At 45.3% G+C, this 11,410-nt stretch overlaps 2 protein-coding genes across 2 annotated transcripts; one reads left to right on the top strand and one right to left on the bottom strand.

Moving 5' to 3' along the window:
- The first annotated feature begins 293 nt into the window (after positions 1 to 293).
- NDUFA1 (NADH:ubiquinone oxidoreductase subunit A1) lies at positions 294 to 2,306 on the top strand. Its single transcript, XM_065410962.1, has 3 exons — positions 294 to 521; positions 930 to 1,019; positions 2,168 to 2,306. Exons 1-3 carry the CDS (start codon positions 420 to 422, stop codon positions 2,186 to 2,188), a joined length of 213 nt encoding a protein of 70 aa, XP_065267034.1. The 5' UTR covers positions 294 to 419; the 3' UTR covers positions 2,189 to 2,306.
- A 1,398-nt stretch (positions 2,307 to 3,704) lies between these two features.
- Positions 3,705 to 11,410, bottom strand: LOC135884155 (putative defense protein 3). The gene is made up of 5 exons (XM_065411447.1): positions 11,206 to 11,410; positions 8,913 to 9,025; positions 7,176 to 7,291; positions 6,461 to 6,525; positions 3,705 to 3,805 (listed from the first exon to the last, which is right to left on the bottom strand). The coding sequence occupies exons 1-5, from the start codon at positions 11,408 to 11,410 to the stop codon at positions 3,705 to 3,707; spliced, it is 600 nt and encodes a 199-aa protein (XP_065267519.1).

Here is an 11,410-nt window from a genome sequence, read left to right on the forward strand (position 1 = left end):
GCCGGAGGCGCCTCCTCAAGGATACAGCACCGTGGGGATGGGAGTTCCCGGCATGCACTGGGGCTAACGGGGGCGGCCGCTCCCCGCATGCTCCCAGCAGGCAGGTCATCGGGGCCACGGGAAGTTCCCGGCAGCCGTGGCAGGCCTAGCGGGACGCCAAGCGCCGCCACCGCCACAGTCACGGGGGGGGCCTAGCCCCGCCCTATCGCTGTTGCACTCGTGACACTTCAGCGACCTTTGCCTCGGCACAATGGCGGCGGCGCGCCGTCGTGATGCATGATGGGTAGGCGGTGCCCTGTGGGTAGTCCTGAGGCGGGGCTAATGCGCAGGCGACTTGGTGCTGCTTGCGCGTGCGCGTTTGCAGGCCTGGGGTCGGCTGTCTAGCGTAGCAGTCGGTAGCGGCTCGAGCGGACGCCGGGATGTGGTACGAGATCCTGCCCGGCGCGGTCATTATGGGCCTGTGCCTGACCATCCCCGGCGTGTCCCTCATCCACATCCACAGATACCTCAACGGGGGCAAGGTCAGGGCCGCGGCGGAGCCAGGAGGGGCGGGGGGCTGGGCCGGCTCCGGACGGAAAGGGAGCGGGGGTGACACGGGGGGGAGCGGGCGCTGGCGGGGAAGCGGGGGGGCAGCTGACGCGGGGGGGAGCGGGCGCTGGCGGGGGGGGGGGAGCGGGGGGGGGCAGCTGACGCGGGGGACGGACCCCTTGCCCGGTGCTTGTGCAGAGTGAGCCGCTGGAGTCCAGCAGAGAGCGCCGCTCCCCTTCCCCCACCCCGGGAACTACTTGGGGCCTTGTCCGAGCCCAAGCTCGCTGTCCAGGCCAGGCGGCACGATCCTGTCTCCTGTGCGGCACCCTCCTGCTCCCCTCTCCGCGCCGTGTCCAAGCCCCGTTCTCCCAGCGCGGTGACACGTTGCTCTGTGTGTGCAGGAAAAGAGAATCGCTCGCCAACCCTACCAGTGGCACCTGATGGAAAGAGACAGGCGACTGTCGGGGGTTAATGAATACTATCGGTCCAAGGTAAATTCCTTCTAACCTAGGACGGAGCAGATCTATAAATACAAGGCAGCTGAACTCTGCAAAATCCAAACGCCTCAAAATTCAACTAACCAGGAGTTGAAAATGACAGTTGTAGGTCTCTGCATTGAGCACTAGCTATTGTTTGAGTTGAGTTAGACCCTTGGCTGGGTTCTGCTCTCTGTTACTTCAGTCTTGATGGTAACTGAGGGTAGAACTTAGCCTGCTAACTGGTGCAGACAACAAGTGCTTATTTTTAATGCATTGTCATACAGCTAATCAGTGGACTGGCTTGCTTTGATTGGTTCAAATCTGGATGCAATCTTCTGTGCACACCCCAAGCCTGACTCTTTTAGCATTAGTGTCTTTTCATTCTCACTTGATATCTTCAGTGAAGACTTGCTACTGCTACTACTTAAAGGTGACATGCAAAGGGCTTTTTTGAGTGCCCGTATTTGTTGCTTTATAACATACAAAGAAAGCCTGTAATATTTGATTAGAAATGGCCTGGTCTGTTTTTTCTAGGGGTCTCTGGGATGTTTCTAAGCATGTGTATTATGAGCTGTCACATTAGTAGAAGGGGTTGGAATGTTTAATTTGTTACATCCTTTCCCCAAGCCTTATTTAGTCATTAAAGTGAAATTAGGGGTTAACACAAACAAATTTTAAACAGTGACAAAATTCCTTTCCCTCTGAATTGCTCAACTTTTCACTCTCCACTAAAGTGATGTAATTTCACTGGTTCTGCAGTTAGCATAGAGTGTTCCTGAGCAGACAAGACCTAAATGTCTAATGTAAAGGACATTCCTTTGAAAAACCTTTTCAGATCACCTTCAGTCATAGTACGTAGGGATGGTATAATTTGCACAGGGTCGCCTTGATGAATTGGGTCTCTTCCCTTTGTAACTTCTGTGATGCTATCACTACAGTTTGCTCAGTGCTATCACCCCACCCTTAATTGTGCTTTTGTGATTCTTTCCCCCCATTTTTTTAAAGAATTGCATGTTTTTCGGGCGATGCTAACTTCTTATTCTGCTGAGGAATTTATGGTTAGAAAAAGATGTGTACTTTCTGAGAAATGTAAATGGGGCGGTGAGATTGGTGTAAATTCTGTATGGATAGTTAAGAGTGTTTCACTTTTTATTTTTCAGGGATTGGAGAACATTGACTAAGAAGCAACTCACTGAGTGAAGAGTCCTAGTTCTTGTACAAAGCAGTTTAGCTCCAGTAAACATGCATGTATATTTGATGCAATGTGTTATATGTTGCACATAAACCTGGAAAATGAAAGTGGGTTTCTGCACTTGTTTTATTGGTATAACTTTAAAAGGTGTATATTGAAAATAATACAGCCAACCATAAACATTCTGTAGTCAAACATACAAAAAGGAATACACAACAGAGGTAGGCAATTACCCTAAAGTTATAGAAGTGCTTCCAGCTAAGAAACTTGCAACAAAAGTTAGTGGCGTGCCAGAGAGAGTTAAATCTATTTTATTTATATACCTGTTATTTTCAGTAACTTGTATAACTCTCTGCAGATACACTAATAGACTACTAAGCTGCTGTAAATAGCAAAACTAACCATTTATTGAGGTTGTGTCCCCCCTCATGAAATTGGCATGCAATGAGTAATGCTAAGCCTTAATTTCTTATTCATTACAAAGCTGTTAAAAGCATCAACTTCTGCTGTCACATAATCAATTATAGGATACCCTTCTCAAAAAGGAGAGGTTGCAAAGAATAGTAGCAATACAGTCATTACTTAAAGGGCTGGTCCACACTAACCCCCCAGTTCGAACTAAGATACGCAACTTCAGCTACGTGAATAACGTAGCTGAAGTCGAAGTATCTTAGTTCGAACTACAAGGTACTTACCGCGGGTCCACACGCGGCAGGCAGGCTCCCCCGTCAACTCCGCGTACTCCTCTCGCGGAACAGGAGTACCGGTGTCGACGGCGAGCACTTCCGGGATCGATTTATCGCATCTAGAGAAGACGCGATAAATCGATCCCAGAAGATCGATTGCTTACCGCCGAACCCGGAGGTAAGTATAGACGTACCCAAAGAAATGACCAGCCTTTTAAGAAATTATTTCTGGAGTGTACCACTACTATTAATGTACCATTAGCAAATACAATGCCATTGTCTTAATTCTGAAAGATGTTTTTTACTATTGATGTATAATGAAAAGGTATACAGATATAGTAGTGATATCCTGATGTGTACCATTCCTTATAAAAATCAAATGAGTTTGATCTTATATAGGTTCTAATTTAGAATGCAGTTGAAGTCATGGCGTTAATTTTGTTTTTCAGATCAGTTCTAGCTGCTCTGAGATTTCACTATGGCTTTGTACTACTCAACTTTAACCTTAGTCCTAGTCTACATACAGATCATGTAATATTAAAACGGCATTGGTTAGGGTTGTGAGAGTAATACCCAGAGAGAGGACATTGTTATACTTATATAACGTGCCTGTAGGGAATAAGCTGTACCAGTATAACTGTGCACTAGAGGGTTGCATTACTTTAACTATATTGGTATAGTTTAAAAACAGTATAACGTGTGTAGACAAAGGCCTTAGGCTTCCAGAATCCACTTCCTGGCAGAAGCAAATGCAGTGACTGTATACAGGGTCTGTATTTGTTCCTTAGCCATTTAATAGATCCTCTGAAACGCCAACACTTAATATAAGTAGCCAGGCAAAAGCAGTAAGTGGAAAGACATCATTGTCACAATAATAACTGTCCATGTAAGCTTCTCAGCACCACATGTAGCTTTAGAATCTGTAGTTTGGAAAACAAAATAAATGTTGTCTTCAATTTACCATTAGGAGTGAGGCAACATTGATACTAGTGTGGTCCTCAGTTTTTTCCCCCTTTAACCCTGTTTTAACTACAGGGAAAAAGCAACGAGTAGTTGCCACTTGTTCACTTCTTATTCACAATCAGTCGCAGTACCAAATAATCACTGTTGTTTTTCAGACAACCAACATCTATGGATTAACAAAGTCTAAGCACAGCTGATTGTGGAAGCAATGAACAGGGCATTAATTAACTTCTAAGAAACTTTTCAAACTACTTTGTATTTACCACGTTTTATACAATGATTGAGATGTATGCATTGTACCTAGATTAGATGGAAAAACCAAAGCACAGAGAGGTTGTATGACGTGCCCCAGCTCCCACCGTAAGTCAGTTGCAAAATGGAGCACAGCGAGACAAGTGCCTAGTCTCCTGCTCTAGCCATTTTATACTACTACCCTGATGTGTTAAGCATTAATAACCAGATTATTAATCTGACAACCATATCAAATGACTTGCTCACTCTCCTTCCTCACTCCTTGTCTGTTCTGTGTAGTTGCAGGTTTTCAAAGGGTGTACAGTTGCCTTGTGTCCTAACTGCTAACTTGAGACATTTTGTGTCTTGCTTTTGAATCTCTTTCTGACTGATAGAGCCAATCCTATCATTTATTATGTTGGTTTTAAAATATAATGCTCCTGTCTCAGGGAAGCCATTCCATGAGTCAGACTAGAATGGAATAACTACATTTCAAAAGTGTTCTTGCTGTTAAACCAAGCAGCTACAGAATAAATGAATACCAATAAAGATAGCTGATTTTTGGATGAGACACACTTAATGTAAAATTTGGATACTACCTGTGCTGTTTGTGTCAAAGCACTTCAACTAGATAGTGCTTTCCTGGTGAATTATCTAGGCTTGATGCTTAGCTAACTCAGTGGGGATAGTTCCAAATCCCCTTCACTCTAGGCATTTGAATTAAGTATGATTTGTGGTTTCAGAGCTTGTCTTTTCCACTTAAAATGAGACCTCATACCATCCCTCCAACTCTTATGCAATTCCCCTATACAGTCAGCGTTTAAGACCTGCAGGGGCCATTAGATCATCTAGTCTGACCTCCTGTATATCACAGGCTACCACCATCACCCAAGCCACCTGCATGTAGGGGCAGATTATAAGTCATTAGTACTGTTTCTCTTATGTAAGACAAGAACAACACTTAACTGCACACTAAAGCCCTGGATTAATGATCCCTAAGCAAGTTGCAGTGACAATCTCTAAAATAATGGCCTTTAAATTGTTCTTCCTAATGAGCAATCTGCTTAAAAATGAGCTTTTGTTTTTGTATTGAAGAGGAGGTGACAGTATCTTACTTCCTTTTATTTACTCAATAACTCCAAGCACATTACAAACATTAATTAATTAAGCCCCAGTATCTGTGTGAGGGGGGCATTGCCTATCCTTGTTTTACTGGTGGTGAAACTGAGGCACGGTTTACATGAATTATCCATGATCACGTGCTGAGTCAACAACAGAATTTAGGAGGCCTGATTCCCACTCCCTGCCTCAAATGTGTCATAAGTAGCCACCTAATTAACAATGTTGGAGCCACTTTAGCAGACATCTCTTCCTGCATAGTTTGGATCACTACTGCTAGGCTGTGTTACTGAACAGGCTTTGAGGCTAGCATGCTATATGCCGTGGTGGCCAAATTTACTGAGCCTCTGAGCCACATACAACAATCTTCAGAAGTTCAAGAGCCAAGGCACACCTGCCAGGGTTTGGGGCCTCAGCCCCATGGGAGGTACCTCTTGGGGCTTCAGCCCCACTGTCTGAACCCTGAGCTCCCACAAGTGCACCCCGAGACCCAGATTTGAGCAACTACAGATATTAAGTCTTCATATAGTTAACACTGAAAGAGATATAGGGGCTCATTTTTTGTCATAGGCTGTGCAATAGCATACATGGCAACCTTTACAGTAGGGTTACATTAGTATGCATCATTTGGCCCTCAATGTAGTTAAAGTTTCCTGATTAGCTGAGTTGAGAGGAAGATACTCATTCCCTAGAAGAACCAGAAACAAAACCAGCTCTCTACCCTTCTGATGACTTCGATATTTGCATACACAAATTCCTGTTGGTGCAAGTTACTCTTCTACCCCTTTCCAGATGGAGGAGAGAGTCAGCTCTTACAGTAACTAGTCTATTTTTTCTTCTCTGTGCAAGACTCCCATTAGCTTAGTAGCAGTGGCTGACAGTTTACTCCATAACACGAGTCATATCTCCATAGGAGACCTGGGATATTTCATTTAGTTCTGTGCACCATGTTAGCAGAAATATATTGTCAGACTGGAAGGAGTTCAGAGAAGAGCAACAAAGATTATTAGGGGGCTGGAGTGAATGATTTAGGAGGAGAGACAAAGAGCTACATATGTAAATTCCAGCTTAGTGAACTGAACTGATCCCTTGTATGGTGAAGAAAAATAATTTCAAAGCAAACTGCACGCAGACTAGCACTCTCTGCATTTCTGATACATCAGTGGCTTTTCTCTTGATGCATCTTTAACTCCTATTTGCATTAATGGCAGTTAGCTACACAATCCGCTGCCTTAAATTGGAATGATAAATTCACTAATTACCTCTCCAGATCACTTTGGATTTGACACCGAGCCAATAAATTTCACGAGACTGTGCTACAGTTGCCCTGTTCAAAAGGAAAAAGAACAGTGGAACATGGTTATAAAATAGGACGAATTCCCCCTCCCACCCTACAAAGATATTCCAGTAACTCATTGTAGCCCTTCTGTGATGGCGTTGCTGCTTTGCTCATAAATTCATTAGCAAATGGTAATGTAAGCCTAAGCTCATGGAAAAGTGAATACACCCTGTCTTGCACACAGAAAAGTGAGCTGCGGCTGACAGTTTCAGATGGCTTCCCAACTGAAGATCCTTCCACTCCCAGAAAGGATCAAAATACTATTCCTGCAGTATAGCAAAATTCTTCTGCTTTAATATCATTTGTAATCCGAATGGTGTGAATCAGCGCTCATTAGTTATGTGCAGCTTTCACTTGTCTGGGGAGACCCTGCTGCTGATTGAGCCCCTAATGTATTATGGGTGACATTTTCAGAAGCACCTAAGTGGCTTAGGAGCAAAAGATCCTGAAAGTCAATGGGGCTTATGCTCTGGAATCACTCAGGTGCTTTTGAAAATCCTGCCCTATATTAAACAGCTGAACCTTTTATGACTGTATTAATGTATAGGTAGAGAAAAGAGAAGAAAACATGTTTGAGATGTCCATTGGAGGGGGAGGGGATTTCATTTAAAAGGGAACTCTCTCATGAAGCTGCTTACATGAATGTAATAACGTCAGGGCAACCAGAGATTGGGGGCAGCCAGGTATAAGTGGTCAGGCTTGTTTTTAACTCGGTGTTAGAATGAGTAATCGCACCTTTTGGGTTTCCAGAGCACTGCAAAAAAAAAAAAAAAAAAGAATATCAATCCATGTATAACTTGTTTAGTTACAATGAATAGTGTACCTGTCACACACGTCCCCAAACTGTGGAGAGTGCTCCCCTGCGGTGATACAGAAGGAACATTTGGGGGGGTGGGGTGCGGTGGGCCTTGGGACCAGCCCCCATTGGGGGTGGGGAGGGAAAACCATCCAACCCCATTCTGCCCCCAACTCCGGCCCCAGCACTGCCCCCTGCCAAGGCCATGACTTCGACTCCTGGTTGTGGCTCCTGCTTCCAGCCCCACGGGACAGATTGCATTACAGGTAAGGGGGGTTACCACAGAAAAAGGTTGGGGACCACTGCACTAGGTGCATGTACAATCAATTTGTAAACAAACAAACAAAAAACCCCTGTTTCCTTAGCAACGATAACATCCCCCTCCCCTCACCAAAAGCCTGGGTAATAGACATCCCATGCAACGTGCCCTGATCAATCCAAATGCTCCCACCCTGCTCCAGCTCCTCTGAAGTCACAGGACTCAAGCACTGGCCCCTCCATCCCCCATTCTGAGGTATCCAGAGAGCTGTGATATGAACAGGGAACAATGGAGAAAGAAATCCACGCCCTGCAAACCTGTGGATTCTGCCCAGCTGCATGGAGGGAACCCCTTCTGTGCCCTTCCAAGCCATGGCAGCACAGCTGGGCTGTATTGGCTGAAGGTCCTTGGTTGCACTCAGTTGCAGCGAGCACTGGGAGAGTTAATGGTTACTCAGGTCGCATCACATCTGTGTGTAGTCTCCTACAACTCACAGTGTGTATGGGGGAGAGGGAGGCAGAACATGCTGCTTTCCTGGGGATCCAGCTTGGCTGCTCCACTGCTGAGATCCCAGGACAGCTCATTGTGTCTCCTGTTTCCCAGCTGCCTTTGCTGTTGTATGTTGTTTCTCTCGCTACATTAAATTTCACAGTGTTTATTAAGCCACTGTCGTGGAAAAATCGACCACACCGTTGATTTTGGGTCAGACACACTGATGCACCTTTATTAGGTTACACAATACAATTATGCATAAAGGGAAGGTCGGCGTATCCCCATGCAAGGGGGTCAGCCGCCTTGCATAAATTACACAGTTTCAAGCTTATAAAGGTAAAAACCACAACGCGTAATCAAGCATTACAAATCTTATCAGCCTTATTTGGTATATTTGCTAGCAAACCAATCAAAGCCTCTCTGGGGCCGCGATTCGGACCTGATACCATTTAGGGCTTTTCCTGTTATTGCTAGAGGCTCCTGCACGGCCCCCCCTACTTGCGGTTTTCACTGTACAAGACTCTTCTGCTTTACTAATTTTCCATAGCTAAACTCCTGTTATCCTAGGTCAGGTTACCCAACTACCAGTAGGCGTTGGTTCCCCTTTTTCTCCTGTTGGCCTTTTGATTGAGCCATACAGGTTTTGCATTGTGCCACACAAGCTTACAAATCTTGCTTATACCTTTAATATTAAGCAGGCCTGCCACGGCCTACTGTTGCTAGCTTTAGCAATAGGTTATAATTTAGAGTAAGGCATATGGGGTTCCCCGAAAATCCTCCACAGCCACGATGCCCCACAAGGCTAGAAATGAGAAGTTCCCAGCTTACCTGTAAGAACTTAGTGTTATTGGCAGGATTCTGCCAAGTGCCAAGTGCAGCAGTGGAGCCAAAGGTGCGAGCTTCCAGCAACAGGCCTCTGTATCCCGGCCCTACAATCTGAACTGGAAGATAGTATATGCATCTATCGCGTGTTAGTCACCCATAGCTGGGGCTGGCTTCTCAAACCGTCACTACCATTAATAACTCCAAAGATACACCAGATATATCTTTGCACATCAGCTGTGTCTGCAAAACTAGCCCGGTGATTAGCGTGCCAGCCTGGGACTTAGGAGACGCTGGCTCAATTCCCTCTTTGCCACTGACTTCCCATGGCACCCTGGGCTGGTCACTTAGTCTATCTGTGCCTTGATTTCCCCAGCTGCAAAACAAGGATGATAGTAGCTCTCTGTCTCACAGGGGTCTGCAAGTTGGGTGAGGTGCTCCTTTACTATGGGCCTGGGGCAATATAAGTACCACAGAGACTGACTGTGAAAAAGGCTTTAGATAAAATTCAGCCCTCAGGAAACTGGGTGCCACTCCCATTGAGATTATAAGCAGGGCTAGGGACAAGGAGCAAGTTTTCCTCTAGCTTGTTCTCGCAGCTCCTGGGGCTTCTGAGCAGGCACCTAAGGCTTCCTCCTCCTTTCCTGGCCTTGAACAGCAGCACATTCCACCTCCAGGAGGCAGCCAGGGTGTACAAGGAGACAGGACCTGAATACGCCAGGCAGTGATGGTCACCCCTTCTCAAGAAAAGATACATTAGAATTGGAAACAGTGCAGAGAAGGGCAATGAAAATCATGAAAGGCATGGAACAACTTCCAGATGAGGAGCAATTAAAAGGACTGGGATTGTTCAGCTTAGAAAAGAGATGACTAAGGAGAACTGCGAGGATATGAGAGAGGTCTATAAAATCATGACTGGTGTGGAGAAAGTGAATTGGGAAGTGTTATTTACCCCTTCACTTGACACAAGACCCAGGGGTCACTCCGTGAAATTAACAAGCAGCAGGTTTAAAACAAACCAAGGCAAGTATTTCTTCACACAACACACAGTCAACCTGTGGAATTCGTTGCCTGGGAATGTTGCGAAGGCTGAAAGTATAACTGGGTTCAGAAAAGAATTAGATAAGTTCCTGCAGGATAGGTCCATCAATGGCTATTACCCAAGATGGTCAGGGACACTATTGCAAGCTTTGGGTGTCCCTAAACCTCTATTAGAAGCTGGGACTGAATGAAACTGGATGGATCATTCAAAATTGCCCTGTTCTGTTCATGTCCTCTGACACATCTGGCACTAGCCACATACTGGCTTAGATGGACCATTGGTCTGACCCAGTATGGCCATTCTTACGTTCTAGGATCAAGGGTAACAAAGAACCAGAAGAGGAATGGACTGGGGGAGAAGTGAAGAGAGGGAGTCTGAGCCCTTGGAAAAGGAGGGCAGAGAGGGTCAGATGGTAGCCATAGAGAGAGGTGAAGAAGAAAGACATCAGAGACATATTGGGACTGAAAGGAAATGAAGAAGACACTGAACTGTATTCTAAGCAAGTAACCGGGCATGAGTCAGCAGGGGGAAGGATGGTCTTGTTACTAGTATACAGGACAGGGAGTCAGGCCTCCCGGCTTCCATTCCCAACTCTGCCACTGACTATGGGACGTGGGAAAGTCACATCTCTGCTCTAGCCTCAGTTATGCATCTGACCACCAACTCATTTCAAATGGGCCACCAAAGAGCTAGCAGATGTTAATTTCTGCTTACTGCCTTCCTTGGTACAGAAACAAATCACCGAACTATCGGTGATAGCCCTGCACCAGTTAAGAATTCCCTTAGCTATCTGGTGCCAGTTAAAATCATCCACTGATTTCATGGCATTGGCCCAATCCTGCCAGATGCTGTATTCATCCTATGAGGGCCTAACCCTTGTCTGATTCATCACTAGATTATCAGCGTCACTATAACAGAATGCAGCCATATCATGATTACTTGATTGGCATACAGACCTGGCAGACTTTAAAATAACTTGCATAGTGTTTGTAATGTCAGCTTCTCATCTCCATGTAGTTCTCAGTTTGTTTCTCCTGATCCTCTCCTGCTGATCTGCTCACAGTTGTTTTAATTCATTTCACTAAACAGAAGCTTACTAAACACATTTTAGGGAGAAAACATGGTGAAAAAGAGAAGCTCACTAATCATACTGATCCGTTTACACGGAAAGCATGCCAAATGCAAACAAAACTATGAAGAAATCATGGATTTTAAGTGAATCTTACCAATCCAGTTAAGAAGTTGGAACTTAATTACCATTAATCGGCTGCCTGTTCACGAAGGAAGATACATCAATCTGGATCTCATAGGGGGCTGGACTTGGCTGGGGCTGGACCCCCATATGCACAGGCATCATATTCTCACAGGCTGATGCAGGGGCTCCTGTTGGAAAAGCAACACATGAACGAATAACGTTCCAAAAGACGATGTAGCCAAGAAGTGAAGGACTCCAGTGAGCCAT

Source organism: Emys orbicularis, chromosome 9 (genome assembly GCF_028017835.1).
Source record: "Emys orbicularis isolate rEmyOrb1 chromosome 9, rEmyOrb1.hap1, whole genome shotgun sequence".
Taxonomy (NCBI): domain Eukaryota; kingdom Metazoa; phylum Chordata; order Testudines; family Emydidae; genus Emys; species Emys orbicularis.